The sequence below is a fragment of the Passer domesticus genome, chromosome 2 (genome assembly GCF_036417665.1).
Source record: "Passer domesticus isolate bPasDom1 chromosome 2, bPasDom1.hap1, whole genome shotgun sequence".
Lineage (NCBI taxonomy): Eukaryota > Metazoa > Chordata > Aves > Passeriformes > Passeridae > Passer > Passer domesticus.
Genome location: NC_087475.1, coordinates 107,523,464 through 107,538,514, shown reverse-complemented (window position 1 = coordinate 107,538,514; position 15,051 = coordinate 107,523,464). Strand labels below are relative to the sequence as shown.

The 15,051-nt window shown below is 51.6% G+C and overlaps 1 protein-coding gene across 1 annotated transcript; it reads right to left on the bottom strand.

Moving 5' to 3' along the window:
* Positions 1-8,084: 8,084 nt before the first annotated feature.
* LAG3 (lymphocyte activating 3) lies at positions 8,085-14,454 on the bottom strand. Its single transcript, XM_064411337.1, has 8 exons — positions 13,999-14,454; positions 13,597-13,768; positions 13,148-13,374; positions 12,624-12,881; positions 12,150-12,443; positions 11,545-11,835; positions 11,164-11,279; positions 8,085-8,709 (listed from the first exon to the last, which is right to left on the bottom strand). Exons 1-8 carry the CDS (start codon positions 14,051-14,053, stop codon positions 8,602-8,604), a joined length of 1,521 nt encoding a protein of 506 aa, XP_064267407.1. The 5' UTR covers positions 14,054-14,454; the 3' UTR covers positions 8,085-8,601.
* Between the last annotated feature and the right edge of the window lie 597 nt (positions 14,455-15,051).

Below are 15,051 nucleotides of genomic sequence, written 5' to 3'. Positions count from 1 at the left end.
TGAGTGTGCGGAACAGAGAGAGCCTGCTGGCCACAGGGCAGCCATGGAGGGCTGGAACTTCCACACGGACGCCTGGCAGCTGGTTCTGCTCCTCTGAGGAGGAGAGCTCAGGAACTAACAGGTTAGCTGAGCAGATCCAGACCCAGCCCACACCTCCCGCGCTCTCTAGGAGCAGTCTGAGCTCCATTTCCCAGCCTGTCTCCTGCACCACCGCTGAGAGGAGGCACCTCTGAGGAGCTGACCCCAGCCCTCCTGTCTGTGGAGTGTGGCTGAGATTTAGGGTGAGGTGAAAGAATATTTTCTTTATAGAAGTGGTGGCTGTTGGCCAGCAGCCACCCAGCTGCTCTCTCATTCCCCCTCCTCAGCATGGCAGAGGGAGAAGACATGAAAAACCCTCTCAGGTCAGGATAAGGACAAGGAGATCTCCCCCCAGCTATCGTCATGGGCAAAACTGACTTAACTTGATTTAATTTATGGCCAATTAAAAACAAATAAATAGATAACATAGTGATACAATTTAAAAAACTCAACAACTTTAAAAAGCTTCTCCCACCTCTCTTTTCTCCTCAGGCTGAGCTTCACACCTGACTCTTCTATCCCTCCTTCCTCCCCCAAAATGTCACAGGGGCAGGTCACGGGAGTTGTGGTCAGTTCACAGCACTTCATCTCTGCTGCTTCTTCTTGCTTATGCTGTTCCTCTGCCACACTGTGGGGTCCTTCAAGAAATGCTCTGGTGTGGATTCCTCCCATGGACTGCAGCTCTTCATGTACATCTTGACATTAGAAAAACATTTTTTTTACAGTGAAAACAATCAGTGACCAGACCAACCTCGCCAGGGATGTGACAGAGTTGCCATTGCTGGAGGCTTTCAAGGTGTGATTGGGCAGGGTGCTGGATAACCTCATCCAGGAACCCAGTGAGGGTCCTCCATAGGCCACAGCTCCTGCCAGAAAACATACTGCAGTGCAGACTCTCCATGGGCTTCAGGGGGATCTCGGCTCTGACACCTGAAGGAGCACCTCTTGCCCCTCCTCCTCCCCTGCTCTTGGTGTCTGCAGGGCTCTTTCTCCCACGTATTGTCCTTCCTGTCTCCCACAGCTGCTGTGCGCAGCTTTTCAGCCTTTGTTAAACACACTGTCACAAGGGTGCGACCAGCACCACGGATGAGGTCAGCCTTGGTCTGCAGTGGGTCTGCTCTGGGGCTGTCTGGAGGTGGCTGTGACTGACACGGGGCCAGCTCCTTCTCACGTCTCGCTGGAGCCGCCGATGCAGCCCCTCCAAAGCCTGCCCTGCAAACCCAGTGTAAGGTTACTCTTCATAACCTGCACCACTGCTGAATCTCAGCTGTTTCCCTTCTCTGTAGGGTGGAGGAGGGGGCTCTTGTGGTTTCCCACCCACATTTGGTCTCTCTCTCTCTCTGAATCCCAGCCTCAGCCAAGGTGGCGGAAACCCACTGAGCCCCAGACTTGGCTGAGATTTCATCTCTGTGCCACCCACTCTTCTTTTGGCAGTGACTTGCCCCTTTGAGGATGGGGGTAAGAGGTGCAACCAGGCTTTGGGGGGAGCAGGGACAGACAGGCACAGCAGCGAGGCTCACAACGTGCCACTGCTGTGACAGGAACAGCCGTGATCAGGCCTCCAGCGCAAGAGCTGCTCCGTTGATTGTGACTTTGGAGAAAGAGGAGGTCCTGTTTCAGAGAGGAGGCCACCTGCACGAGACAGGAGCTTCCCAGTGTGGGATACAAATGATGGGATGGGATGGGATGGGATGGGATGGGATGGGATGGGCACTCTGCCAGTGTCCAGAACTTGGGAAAGCCCTTTTCTGAGATACAGGTCTCTGACGTACCCCATCAGCATCTTCAAAACTCTCTCACATGTGTCAAATAGAAATATCCTTTCTGGTCCCCAGCTGCCAGAGAGGGGATGTCCTGGGATAAAAAACAGCATTAAGAAAACTCAGGTTGGGATTGTAAGGCTTTGGCATCTCAGTGCTCGGGGACCTGAGGCATTGAGCTGATGCTTCAGTTTGTACAGATTCTGGCTCGCGTTTTGTCTCCCCAGCAAGCTGTAATGCAGAAACATTGGCTTGTTTTTAAACAGTTGGTTTATGTCACTGCAAATATCTACCAGAAATAGCATTCCCTGAAGGGGTAAAGCTTGCAAAATGCACTTGAACTTGCTGCAGAGTTGCAAGGAGAAGCAGGGCTGTGGGTCTGAGGTGACAAAGCCGCAGGCTTGTCACGTTGTGACAATGCCTGTTCTGGATCCACTGTCACTCTAGGGTGGGATCCATCCCTTGGAGCTGCTGCAGTGTGGGGAACAGGTGCCTCTGGGACCAAGGGTCACGGCGTGCAGTGACGTGTTTGTATCTCTTTCATCCAAGCATCTCAAAGCACTTTGCAAGCATTAATTAAACATCAGAATCCAGAAGGGATGAATAATATTAGCCAGTCAGTCTCTCTTCTGAATGTAATATTCCTCATAAATATTTAAGTGGTTTTTAGGTTCTTGGCAAGTCTGGTTGTCACCTCGCTGGGGCAGTTGCTGTACTGCACCCCTGGGGAAAGGGGGCTCATCCAGCATCACACAGTGACCCCACGGCACAGCGAGAACAGCCTGAGCACTGCACACAGCTCTCCCCCCACAAATCAGTGGCTGTCATGTTTCCCTGCTTTATCCCCTGCAGAGACACTCTGCGCTGTCTCTCTCTGCTCTAATCCCATCACCAGCAATATTTTGGAGAGAAACAGATCCTCTCAGCAGAGAGAAGAAGCTTCCAGGCTGTGCTGGGTGATGGTCACAGTCTGCAGGGACACTGAGTGTCTCCAAGGAATGAGAGATAAAGGGAGAGAAGGGCCTCAGAAATCAGATGTTGAGAAAGACCTTTTAAATGGCTTCACTGGAAAGCCAAGATGCCTCCAGAGATCATCTCCTTAAAACCAAGTTCCCTGCACATCAGTGGGGGCTCTCAGTGTGCCTCTGTAGACTGAAAGATGAAAGATACCCAGATGTGTCGGAAAATTAGAGATTGCCAAGCGGTATTGGAGAGAAAGAAGGACAAGTGTTTGATGCAGCATAAAAACCAGATCTTCAGGCACCTGACTATCAGCAGCTTCAAAGGCCAGGAGCCTCTCTCTGCAACAGAACCGCTGACACCTGGTGAGCCTCTCGAGGGGCATTTCTGATGCCTGATGTGGGAGCTAGAAACAACAAGCTGGCAGCTGTGTTCCTCAGAAATGGGGAAAACCGGGGAGAGATCCCTCTCTGCAGGAACTTGGAAGCCTGAACTGGGAAGAAAGGGCTCTCTAAGCAGATATCACAAAGGATCGTTTGCTGATCACAGTGGAAAATCAGGAGCCCTCCAGAGAGGTTCTTCACGAGCAAGGGGTCCCCTGCATTTAGTCAAGAGGGGTGGAGGCTGATGGAGCAGGACTAGCCAGGCGTGCTGGGAAATGAGAGGCTGCTTGGAGGGCACTGGACACAGGAATCAGGAATCACTACCTGCAGAAGTGTGTCACCAAAAGTGACAGGGGCTAAAGCAAGCCTAACCAAGACCGAGCCCATGTTAGGGGCACGTGAGAAATGCAACAGGCAGGAGGGAGGTGGCTGGAGGAGATTTTAGGGACCTGTATAGGATGCATGTTGCCTAATATCTCACTGTTAGTGGCCTCGGCAAAGGCAAGGGGAGAAGCTGGCGGCAGCGGTGGGTTTGGTGCGCAGCTGGAGGCGTTTGAGCAGCGCGGATCCCGCCGCACAGTGCACTAGGTGGCGGCATCGGCTCGGGACACGGAGCCGGGAGGGACCGCGGAGCTCACGGAGTCACAGAGAGGTTTGTGCTGGAAGGAAACTCAAAGATCATCCACTCCGACGTCCTGCCGTGGGCAGCAACACCTTCCAACAGACCGGGATCCAGCCTGGCCTTGGACACGGCCAGGGATGGGGCATCCACGGCTTCTCTGGGAAACGTGCCAGTGCCTCAGCACCCTTACAAGTGAAGAATTTCTTCCTAACAGCTAATTTAGGATCTTAAAGGGCTGGGGAGTGCCTGAGCAGAGGGTCCAAACTGAGCTCCTGACAGCCCCCAAAGCTTGTTAGGGAGTTTGCTGGACCTCCTTGGTCCAAAACCTGTCTTTTTACATGTAAAAGTGGGGAATGCTGACCCGGTGACAAGAAAGAAGCCCCACACTGCCTGTAAAAGAAGAGGAACCTTAGTAAGAATGGGAATTACCAAATCCTTGCAAAATCTGCCCTTGTGTGTGACTTCCTGTGTTTCTGGGCTCCAGGGGTGTCTGTCCTCTGTCCTCCTGCCGCGGCACCCTCTGAGACCCATCCGTGCAGGTGGCACTGACACCCTTTTCACAGCACGACATACCACAGCTCTTGGAGGGAGTGGCATGGCACTGGCAGGCCAGCGGGACGGAAACCTAGGAGAGGAACTCTTGAGCCTGATGGAATCCACAAGTATGAAAAGACTGTCCCAGATGCTTTGGAACTCAGTGGGAGGCACAAGATGCACTACCCACAACAACAGCATTCCCGCAAGGAGCTCGGTGTGATGGTTTTGCCTTTAGAAGGCAAAAGTAAAACCCTACATGTTTTGGGTTTATTCATCAAGTGTTGAAGCAATAGAAGCAGAGTACAAAGTAATGGGATTTTTTTTTTTTTTGCAAGATTGGATTTGATATTGTTCCCATAAATTTGCTTAGCAAATATAAAACTCAGTGTGCCTTAGTAGCCTACATAATTTGAGATCTGGTTTTAACGTTTTATTGTTTTTAAAAGGCTGTGCAGAATGCACAAATACCACAATAGATGTATTTTTCTTGTTGCTCTTTTGTCAGATTATGCTATTTGCTAGAATTTAGCCTCTCACTGTAAATCCCTCGGAAGTCTGGGTTGCAGAACATCTGGACCTAGTTATGATTTTTTCTAATGATGCTGATCTTTCTTGCAGAAAAAAAAAAAAAGATTAGTTTGGGATTAAAGGTTGTCTTCCTATTCCTTTTGGAAGAATCCTATGCAAAGGAATTTGCATGCATAACATTTACTTTGCATTCCTTAAGCCCTCCTCTCTGCTAAAAGGGATTTCCTTGGTTTTTTAAAGTTTCCATCCACTGTGCAATGAGTTTTCGTGTCAAGGTCTAGATAGCTGGGGAGCTACAGAGCTGCCTTCTGTGAGAAGCTGCCAGAAGCTTCCCCCATGTCCCATACAGCCAATGCCAGCTGCCTCCAAGACACTGATGGCCAAGGCTGAGCCAGCAGTGGTGGTGGTAGAGCCTCTGGGACAACACGGTTGAGTGGGATGAAAAGAACGTGAACAACTGCAGCCAGAGAGAGGAGTGAGAACATGTGAGAGAATCAGCCCTGCAGACACCAAGGTCGGTGCAGAAGGAAGGGCAGGAGGTGCTCCAGGTGCCTGAGCACAGATTCCCCTGCAGCCCCGTGGTGCAGACCGTGGTGGGGCAGGATACCCTCCTGCAGCCCATGGAGCTCCACGGGGGAGCTGAGATCCACCTGCAGCCCATGGAAGACCCCAGAGCAGGTGGATGCCTGATGGAGGCTGTGACCCCTGGCGAGTCCACTCCTCTCCAGGAAGGAGTGGCAGAGATAACACCTGATGTACAGACAGCAACACCCATTCTCTGTCCCCCTGTGCTGCTGTAGGGAAGAAGGTAGAGAAAATTGGGATCAAGTTAAGCCTTGGAAGAATGGAGTGGTGGGATGGAGGTCTTTTAGGATTTCAGGCCTTTTAAGATTTGAGTCTGTTTTCTCAATATCCTGCTTTAATTTGATATGATTTGATTGGTAATAAATTCAAATAATTTCCCCACGGCGAGTCTGTTTAGATGTGATGATAATCAGTGAGAAATCTCTCCCTGTCCTCATCTGCACCAATGAGCCTCTTGTTATATTTTCTGTCTCCCATCCAATGAGAGAAAGGAGTGATGGACCCAGCCAGGTCAAACCACCTCATTCTGGTATGTTGAAAATATTTATCTGAATTTTGCACCTGTAGCTGTATCCTTACCAAAAAGCATTGGTCTCTTTCCTTCATATGTCATTTGCTTTATTTCCTGTTTCTATTTATTGACTCCACTTGAAACAGCTTTCCAGATTTGTTTGCTTCTTTGTACAGACTCAACTCCACCAACTTGCCTTGTGCCACCTTGATTTGGAAATATTTTCCTATATATAGGAGTAGTTTCTAGGAAGGAAAATCTAAACTGCATAAACACTTCCCAGCTTTTGCTCACTGTAACTGCACCATGTCAGGCATCTGCCTGTTATGACAGGCACAGTGAACAGCTGGGTGCAAGCTCAGTGTTGTTGAACTTCTTTCAGAGAGGCAGACAAAACACTGAAGGGCTGGATGGAAGTGATGCAGGGAAGGCTCTGTGTCTCCATGTAAACCAGCACTGCTCCCCTGCTGGGCTGCTGCCTCCTCTTCCAGAGCAAAGGGCCCGAGCAGAGCTGACTGTGCACAGAGATGGGCCTGAGAGAATGTCCCAAAATCTGGGATTTGTACCTGAAAGGCAGTGAGTCAGGAGGGGATGGGGAAATAACAAAAAGGGGATGTGATAAAATGTGGTCAAATAATGGCCATCCAAGGCACGGTAGATTGGGAGTCCCTCTTTTCCCAGTCTTTGTGATGGGAGAAAAGAAAATGGTGAAAGTGGAAAGCTTTTCACTTCAAACTGAGAGAGGAACCATTTTCACACAGTGAATAAGCAGATCCGAGGACGGATTGCTGGAGGAAGTCAGAGAGTACAAGGAAACAGGGAGGTTTAAAGACAGGCCAGGCACACATCTGAGCAATGAGAGTAACAGGCAGTGCTGAAAGTGTTACCCACAGGAGGAGAGAGCATCCCATTGTGTGTGAGAAGAGAGAGCAAACCGCTGTCAGGCACTGAGAGACTACTGTGTGATCCTGATGGATACTGGATTGCCCCTCAGCCCCACAGGGGTTAACCAACCTGTTCTCTACCTCCAGAGCCTCTGGCAGAGAGAGCTGATTGAGCTAGACAGATCACTCTCACCTGAAAAAAATGGCAGCATTATCCTTTGCCAAGGAAGATCCTGGTAGCATGCTGGACTGTCTTGCCTCATGTTGGTTCTGCTCCAGGGTCTGCCTGAAATTGCATGGGATGGTTGAAGCAGACAAGTCTACCTCGCAGCTCTGCTGCACTTCTCTAGCATTCAGTGGAGAAAGGGGTGTCATTTTCAGTAAAATACATGGATAGGTGAGTAGCTGAAGAGCTGAGGAGTCCAGACATGCTCCCTGGAGTGGGCTAGCTGTGATTTTTGGGTGTTGCTGCGCTACCTGCAGTCTAAGGACACCCAAGTGGATTCACTACCTGAGTGCCTGAACCTTTTGGGGAGGGAAGGTGAGAGCCACACAGTAAGAATGTCTGTTCATGTGCCTGCTGAAGCAATGAAGAGCTGGCCTGGCTGTGGTGACCTTCTCTCAAGTCAAGAGAGTCTTCCATCCTGAACACGGAGCAGGCTCAGCGTGGGGACAAATATGGGAGAGTCACACATGTGACTGTCACGCCTAAGTGTTTCTTCTGGGGCTGCATTCAGTGGCTGCTCAAGAGCAGCACCACAGTCCTCCACGGCTGCTCAGAGGGGACGTGAAGAGCGTTCTCTGACTGCATGAAACCTAAACACACTGAAGGTCTTGAGAGGCAGGGCCTGGCAGGCTCATGCTTACATTGCTAAGTACATCCTTAGCAGGAAGAGAGTGACAAAGAGCCATAATACCACTTGCAGATCTTTCAGGAAAATGTGAGGACTAAAGGAATAAATGAATGAATGAACAAGGACAATCAGATGGGAGAAAAAAAGAAAAAGAGGCTCTGAAATGCAGCAAAAAGGAGAGACTGAACCTGTGATCCTTCCTTCTCTAGTGGCATTTAATTTCCCCTTCCCCACTGTGAAAATGTCAGAAATGAACAGGCAACCTGAGTAAAACAGAACTGAAAGGGAAAGAGAAGGCAGCAAAAGCCTTAGAAATGGCTTCACACAGGCAGAGGTACACCCGGCTCTGTCAAATAGCACACACAGGGGTCAGTGGGCTTTTTCATCACATGAATTTATTTTAATTCTAAAATGAATTTCTAATAAGTTAAAATGCTCAAAATATGCAACAGAGCAGTGAGCAGGGCAGTGCAGGGAGAGGGAGAAGAGAAGAGAGTGAGCATGGGGGGAAAAAAACATTGTCAGACTGCAGGGGAGATGGATTCCAGCCATGTCCTGCATCCGAGTGTTCCACCACAGAAAGCCTGAGAGAGAGGCCATGAAGGAGGGGCAAGGAGTGGGACAGAGATGTGGCACTGAAGCCGGCAGTAGCTACTGGCTCAAATACTCCCAATAGCTCCAAAGCATCTCTGCTGCTGGCCGCCTGACTGCAGTGCTGAGTCTGCCTGGCCCTGGCTGCAGCTTCCAGCCCCTCTGCAGGTACGGAGCTCCCCAGGTGCCCTGCCTTGCTCGTGCCACCCCTAGCCCCTCCTGAGGGGTCTGCATGGTGCCCATCTCTCTCTGTGTGCACACAGAGTTTCACCCTGCCATGCAGACTAGCCCCGACGCCCCTGCTTCCATCAGCACTCCGTTTGCTGGATCTTCCCTTTCTGCTTTTCCTCCATGGAGCTCCGTGGCACATTGGCTGCAAACATCCCTTCCAGGGCTGGGAAGGCAGGAGCCCGTGCCTGAAAGGGAAGCAAGAGGCTACATCAGACACAGCAGGGAGACTGAGCTGCACAGTCTGGCCGTGGAAGGCAGTCCTACTGCTTGCTACCAGAAGGCTGCCATCCCCTCCCAGAGCCAGGGAAGAAGACACTCTCTGAGACAAGCAATTTCCTCTGGGGAAGGCTGGCTCAGCAGGATCCTCTGTGGTGTGATGGGCATAAGGAATAACAAAGACAGGACATGCCTAAGGGAGAGCAGTCACTGAGCTGGGCAATGGTCAGGCCGCTGTCAGGTTTGATGGTGTGTCAGATTGTACAACACCTTTTTGGAGAGGTAATAAAGGCATGAAGGCTTGTGCAAAATGAGATAAGAACAAATTAAAGACAGAACCACACAAGTGACTTTCTAGACAGCGAAAAAGAGGTAGATCTCAGGGCTCCTGATAGCAGCATGGGGTTACACAGAGACAGTACAGCAAGAAGGATGAGATTAGTTAGAGAATGGCATGGTAGGTGTGATCTCAGCTAAAAGGAAGGCACTGGGGTTTGCTGACAGGTTTCTGCCAGGCTGAAGGGAAATGAAAAGCACAAGTCTTCAAAGACCAGTCATTATTGGCACAGAGAGTGTGAAAGTGCTAATGAGTTAGGCAGCTGATAAAGTTGAGGAGCCTCATTTGGAAGAAAGAGGATGAGAATATCATGCAAGACACAGATATTTTAGGAGAAGGCAGCTCTAACCTAAGTGACAGGATCAATGAAATGCAACAGTACCGATCAGACATTGATAGGATCAGGGGATTGGAATGGGAATTCCTAATGTGTGGGCAATTCCCATCGGGTGTGCACGGTACACCGCGGGGAGCATCCCGTTCCCAACCAGCTCAGGAGCAGCAAATGCAGTCTCAGAGGATGCCAGCAGAGAGAGAGAGAGAACCAGAGAAGAGCTGGTATCTCTGCTCCAGGCACCACCTCGCCTGCACTCTGCGGAGGCTGTGCAGGGAAGGCTGTGAATCACAGAGCCAGAGCGTGGCTGGGGCCAGCAGGACCTTTGGAGATGATCCAGTCCTGCTAAAGCAGGGCCAGCCCGAGCCGCTCGAGGAACACCCATGGACAGAGGAGCCATGCTGCCACACGGGAGCCTGGCTTGCTGGGCACAGCAGGGCCTGGGGGACATGCCAGTGCTTTGGGGTGGTGAATACCCTGGTGGGATGAGAGCTGCTCAAGCAAACAGCTGGACACCCATGTCCTGCTAGCTGAGGCTTTACAGGTGCACTGTCAAGGGGTTCCAGTGCAAGGCTTTGGGCCAGAAAGGTTGGTTCTGATCACCTTGGCCTGGACTTGCACACTTTAGAGAGTCTCACAGAAAGTGTAGATTTCTGCCTCATATTATCCTTTACCATCAGTGCTGATTGAGGATGGATGACGAAGAACCTGTCACGAGCTGCTCTTGCACTACCCACAGTGGTTTCTTAAAAATTTCCACCTTGCTTCTTTTGTGATGCTGCCTGCCTTCAGTCTCCAGCCACTGGGACTTGCTAAGACTTTTCATCAGTTTTGTCACATCCCTCGTCTTCAGCTCGAGGCAGTTTCAAGGCTCCCAGCTCTTTCACCAGGGTAAGCTCTTCCAAACTTATCTCGCTCTGATGGCCCAGCCCCTGCCCCACTAGAATTGTCATTGTGGGCCCTCTCCATGAGGCTAAGTAGGAGGCAGCTGCATCACAGCTACTCCCAAAAGGTGTCTCTTGTCTGCAAAAGGAAACTCTGAAGGATGATTTTGCCACCTTATTAATTTGCAGAGCAATAATAGGAAAACTTCAGAGAAACAGTCTGACTTGTTTGCAGAGTTTTTTCCAGTGACGTGCTGGGGAAGGATTAGTCCTGGTCTGGTCTTGCAGGATCATAAAGGCAAAGGTACAAGGCAGAGTTTTCAGAGGACAAGATACTGGAATAAGCTGAGCAAATGAAGGGCTGTAAGTTGTCAGAAGCTGAGAGCTGAGGTGTGAGGGCTGAGCCAGAAAGGAGCAGCTGTGCATCAATGTCCATGTCTGGGCACCAGCAGGCATTGATACAGAACAGGAGATGAAAACATCCAGCTAAGGAATGACAGAGAGGACTCTACAAAAGCCTGGCAACTAGCCCTCCTCTACTACAGCATGGCTTGATCTCTGGGGGAATAAACATGAAGATTTTCAAAGCTGTGATTGTGCCTCAGGAGATTTTCTTCCTTCTCTGAGGTGTCTGGCCTGCCCCTGAGGAATGCCGTGGTTAGCCAGACCTGCCAATGCCCCGGGTACAACTGTGGTTGTGCCAGTGCCACAGCTTTCCCTGTGTGTCCATGACACCGTCAGCACATTGCTCCAGCCCCATACCTCCTCTGGCCACTGTGTCCCCAGGACCTCTCTAGAGTAATCTGGGGAAGGTCAAGGAGTGTGGATGTACAGGGGAAATAACAGAAACGGGGTGATGGACACTTACCCTTTTTTGTAGGGCCAGAGCCACAACACAAACGGCAAGCAGGAAGGAGAGGGTGAGTATGAGCCCAAAAGTAACCTGCCCACTTAAGATAGAGGGAGCGCTGGAGACCTGGGCACCTGCGAGGGGGAACCACAGTTAGGAAGGAGGGGATGGTTGATTTTGCACCGAGGAAAGGGTGGGACTGCACAGCAACAGGCAAAATAGGAAAGAGGTAGGCGGGGAACTGGAAGGAGCAGCATGAGGAACTGGTGTGAGCTAAGAAGATGGGATCCAAGTGGTCCAAGGGGAGAAGGACAGGATGAGGTTGAGAGAGGAAAGGGCACCAGAGAGCTACGTAGGGTGAGGAGAAGAGGTTGTTTGCAGAACCATGGGGGACAGTACCTGTGATCTGCAGGTCATACTCCACTGCTCCCAGCCTGCCTTCTGGGCCATACACACTGCATTCCCAGGTGCCCATGTCCTTTTGTGACACCTGGGGTATTTCCAAGAGAGGTCCCATCTGGGAGCTGTGGCCCTCCAAGCCACGGGGAGTAGCCACAGCCAGCTTGCTCTTGGTGGGGGCTGAGTCAAGGTGTGTCCACTGGAAACGCTCATGTCCCTGGGAGTGCATGAGGCTGCAGATGAGCAGCAAACGACTGCCCTCAGAAACTGGTCCTTGGATGCTCGGAGTCACTGCGGCAAAGGGAAAATGTAACCTCAGGAAAGACTACAGGCATGTCCACATCTCTGCCTCGTCCATCCTCCTTCTGTTGCATCTTTTCTTTATTACTTCCTCTCCATTATTTTCTTTGTCTTTCTCATTCTTAAGAGGAATAATCAAGTCACCCAGGACAAGCCCTGATTCCAGCAGCGTCCAGTGCAGTGCAATGCCCTGAACAGAGATCTTGTTTCCTGCCCCGGGGTGGGAACCCATGACCAGGAGCTACCCCTGCTCATCGCACAGACACGTGGGGATGTTTATCTGCAGCGAGGGACCCCCCTCTCACCTGTAACCACAGCCAAGGTCACGTCCCTGCTGATTGTCCTGTGCCCCACCGAGACAGCGCAGCGGTACTGCCCCGCGTCACCCGGCCCCACCGCGGGGAGATGCAGGGGGAAGCTTCTGCTGCTCAGGTTCTGGGAGGTGCCCCTGTCTTCCAGATGTCCTCCTGCAAGATGGCTCCAGCGGGCTGCCACCACGCTCATCCCAAAGGCTCTGGGAAGGTAGCTCAGGCTGCACGGCAGATCGGCTGCAGAGCCCACTGCTGCATAGACCACAGGGCTGGTTGGGCCATCAAAACCTGAGCCAGGGAAAGAAGGCAATGTGGGATGGTGCCTGGAAAGAGCTCTGCAGGGATGTGACTGACCTGGGAAGTGAGGACAAGGTGGGAGCTGGGAAGCTGGGGCCACTGGGCTTTTTCAGTCACATCAAAGGGATCAGGTTAGGGATGCTGGGGTATCAACACAGAGGCTGAGCTCACCTAGAATTTGCAGGTTGAACGTGGCAGAAATGACCTCCTCATCAGAGTAGCGAAGCTGGCAGCACCAGGAGCCCGCATCGCTCATAGCTGGGTAGAAGATGGAGAGAGTCCCAGACAAGGAGCAGAACCTCCTGGAGGTGGGGCCCAGGTGCTTGTTGTGGAACCAGCAGGTCTCCACAAGGCTGGCCCTGTGGCTGGAGTTGCAGCTCATCAAGAGCAGCTCTCTTTCTATCACAGGACTGGGTGGACTGAGGGTCACTGCAAAAGAAGGGTTTGGGTTGGAGGTGAGCTAAGGTCATAGGGGAGCTACCAAAGCAGCTCTGTGTGTCTGCTCTGCCCTAACTTCATCCCTCAGGCAGCTCTCCCTTCAGAGCTGAGGGCAGACAGCAGGAAGCTGCACTGTCCAGAGGGTGCTGCCTGTGCTCTCACCTGCCCTGCCAAACACGGCATCCCCACCCTATCCCACCTTTACAACCTCCCCGCTCCTAGGATCAACATTCCCCAGGTTTTCCATCCTCTCCTACCTGTGATCACCCCCAGCTCCACGTGGCAGCTGTGCACCTCTGTCTTGTATTTCACCTGTGCCTCATAGAGCCCAACGTCCTCGCTCCGCACCGGGGCGATCCGCAGGGAGAAATTGCCGTGGCGCAGGGTGGAGTCCTGGAGGGACACCCGGGGCTTCATGAGCTGTGCTGTCTTCTGCAGGCCCGAGAAGCCAACTTCCAGCACCACGTGTGGCTCCTGGTGCACGCTGGAAGCGGGACAAGGATCATGCCAGAGGCAAACATGAGATCGAGGGAGGGGGCAGGAAGGAGGGAATATGGGGAAGGAAAGAATATGGGGAAGGAGAGAATATGGGGAAGAAGAGAATATGGGAAAGGGGGTAATATGGAGAAGAAGAAAAGGGGCTCAAAGGGCCTCCAAACCCCCGATTCCCCCAGAAGGACTCGTATCTCTGGTGGCCCTGGCGTACCTTCCCCCATGCCTCTTCCACAGCACAGATATCTTGTCAGGCAGCTGCTTTGTGCTCTCCCTTGTCCTTCTGGGGCTCAAGTGGCAGGGCAGCACGGCTGCACTCCCCTCTCTGACCCACACTTTCTGCTCCCTGCTTCTAGCCTCCGACAATCCTGGTAGGATGTGGCCAGCTGTAACAAGATGGAGAGTTGAGCAAAGAGCAGGATTCAGTATTATCCCACTCTGGGGTGGGGATGCCATCTTTGCCAGGGTGGGCTAGAACACAGTATGACATCTGGCCACCTTCTGTGGAGTTGGAAGGGCAGAAATCCTCCCTTCCAGCCTTTCCAGGGATCAGGTAACACACAGCCTCAGATTACTGAGCTACTCTGCCCTCCCCAACATGTTCAGCCCCTCTTACCAGTGAAAGGCAGCAGAGTGAAGGTGAGGAACAGCACCAGGGACACCGGCCTCATGGTGGCATCCAGGAGAGGGGCTGCTGCTCACTCAGCTCTGTCCTTAAGGAGGTCCAAAGTTTGAAGAGATCAGCAAAAATGAGGCATGGGCAAAAGAAGGTTGTTGGGATGGGTGGGTGAGCACCGAGGGGTCAGTGGGATGTGCTTGCTCTCACGCTCTCTCGCTCTCTGATCAAAGCATTTCGTAAATGCCTTTATACTGCAGGTGGGCAGCGAGTTTCCTCATATCACTAAGAGGATGCGTCACGACCAAGAAACCAGTACGAGCCCGAGGCACGTGAGGGCAGAGGAGGGAGGGACCAGAGACTCTGCTCTAAGCATCTTTTAGTGGAAATTCTTTGGGTCGCTGTTGTTTTTCTTACAAGTTTCGCTTCTATATAGCCAGTGGAAAAACTGTAGAAGACACTTCCCAGCAAGTACCCTTCATGTTTTTCTTTCATCTCTTACCTTTTTTGGTTTGATCTTCCCGTCTCTTACAGATTCTCTCTAATTCTTTCGGGGCTTTTGAGAACATGTTGGTCTTTTTTCTGCTGTTCTTTCTTTTGTTGGTTTTCTTATTATTATAATTCTTTTTCCCCTTCTTTAATCTTTCAGATGTGCTGACTTCTTGGCTTTTTCTCATTGGTCAGTTCACAGGCAGCATGAGGAAAGGCTAATGCTCCATGCTAAGCTCCAACCAGGACACATGTGACTCATCAATCTAGAGTCCAGGGCTAGTCTGGGACACACCTGAGGTGGTCCAAGGAGACAGAGGGGAACATCCAGAGATTAAAAATAAGGAGTGTGAGGAAGGAATCCTCCTGCTTCAGCAGCTCTGGGGGAAACCCACTCGAGCTCATGTGCTGAGGGGGCTCGTCCTAGCCCCCATGCAGCTGCTGACCTTTGCACAGGACAATACATTTCCATCCACGTGCCTCATCCTGGGCCCCCTTTTTGTCTCAGAGAACCCCCACTGTTGTGGTTCACAGTTTCCAGCTACCCACTGGCTCTGACTCTTT

Bases quoted from the DNA above. Each gene is read 5' to 3' on its own strand.
- LAG3 (XM_064411337.1), bottom strand. From the start codon at position 14,053: ATGAGGCCGGTGTCCCTGGTGCTGTTCCTCACCTTCACTCTGCTGCCT. The intron at 12,882-13,147 runs GTAGGAGAGGAT...CTTCTTTTGCAG, and splicing joins GGAGCTGGGGGTGATCACAG to TGACCCTCAGTCCACCCAGT. The intron at 11,836-12,149 runs GTGAGAGGGGGG...CCTTTGCCGCAG, and splicing joins GACCTTGGCTGTGGTTACAG to TGACTCCGAGCATCCAAGGA.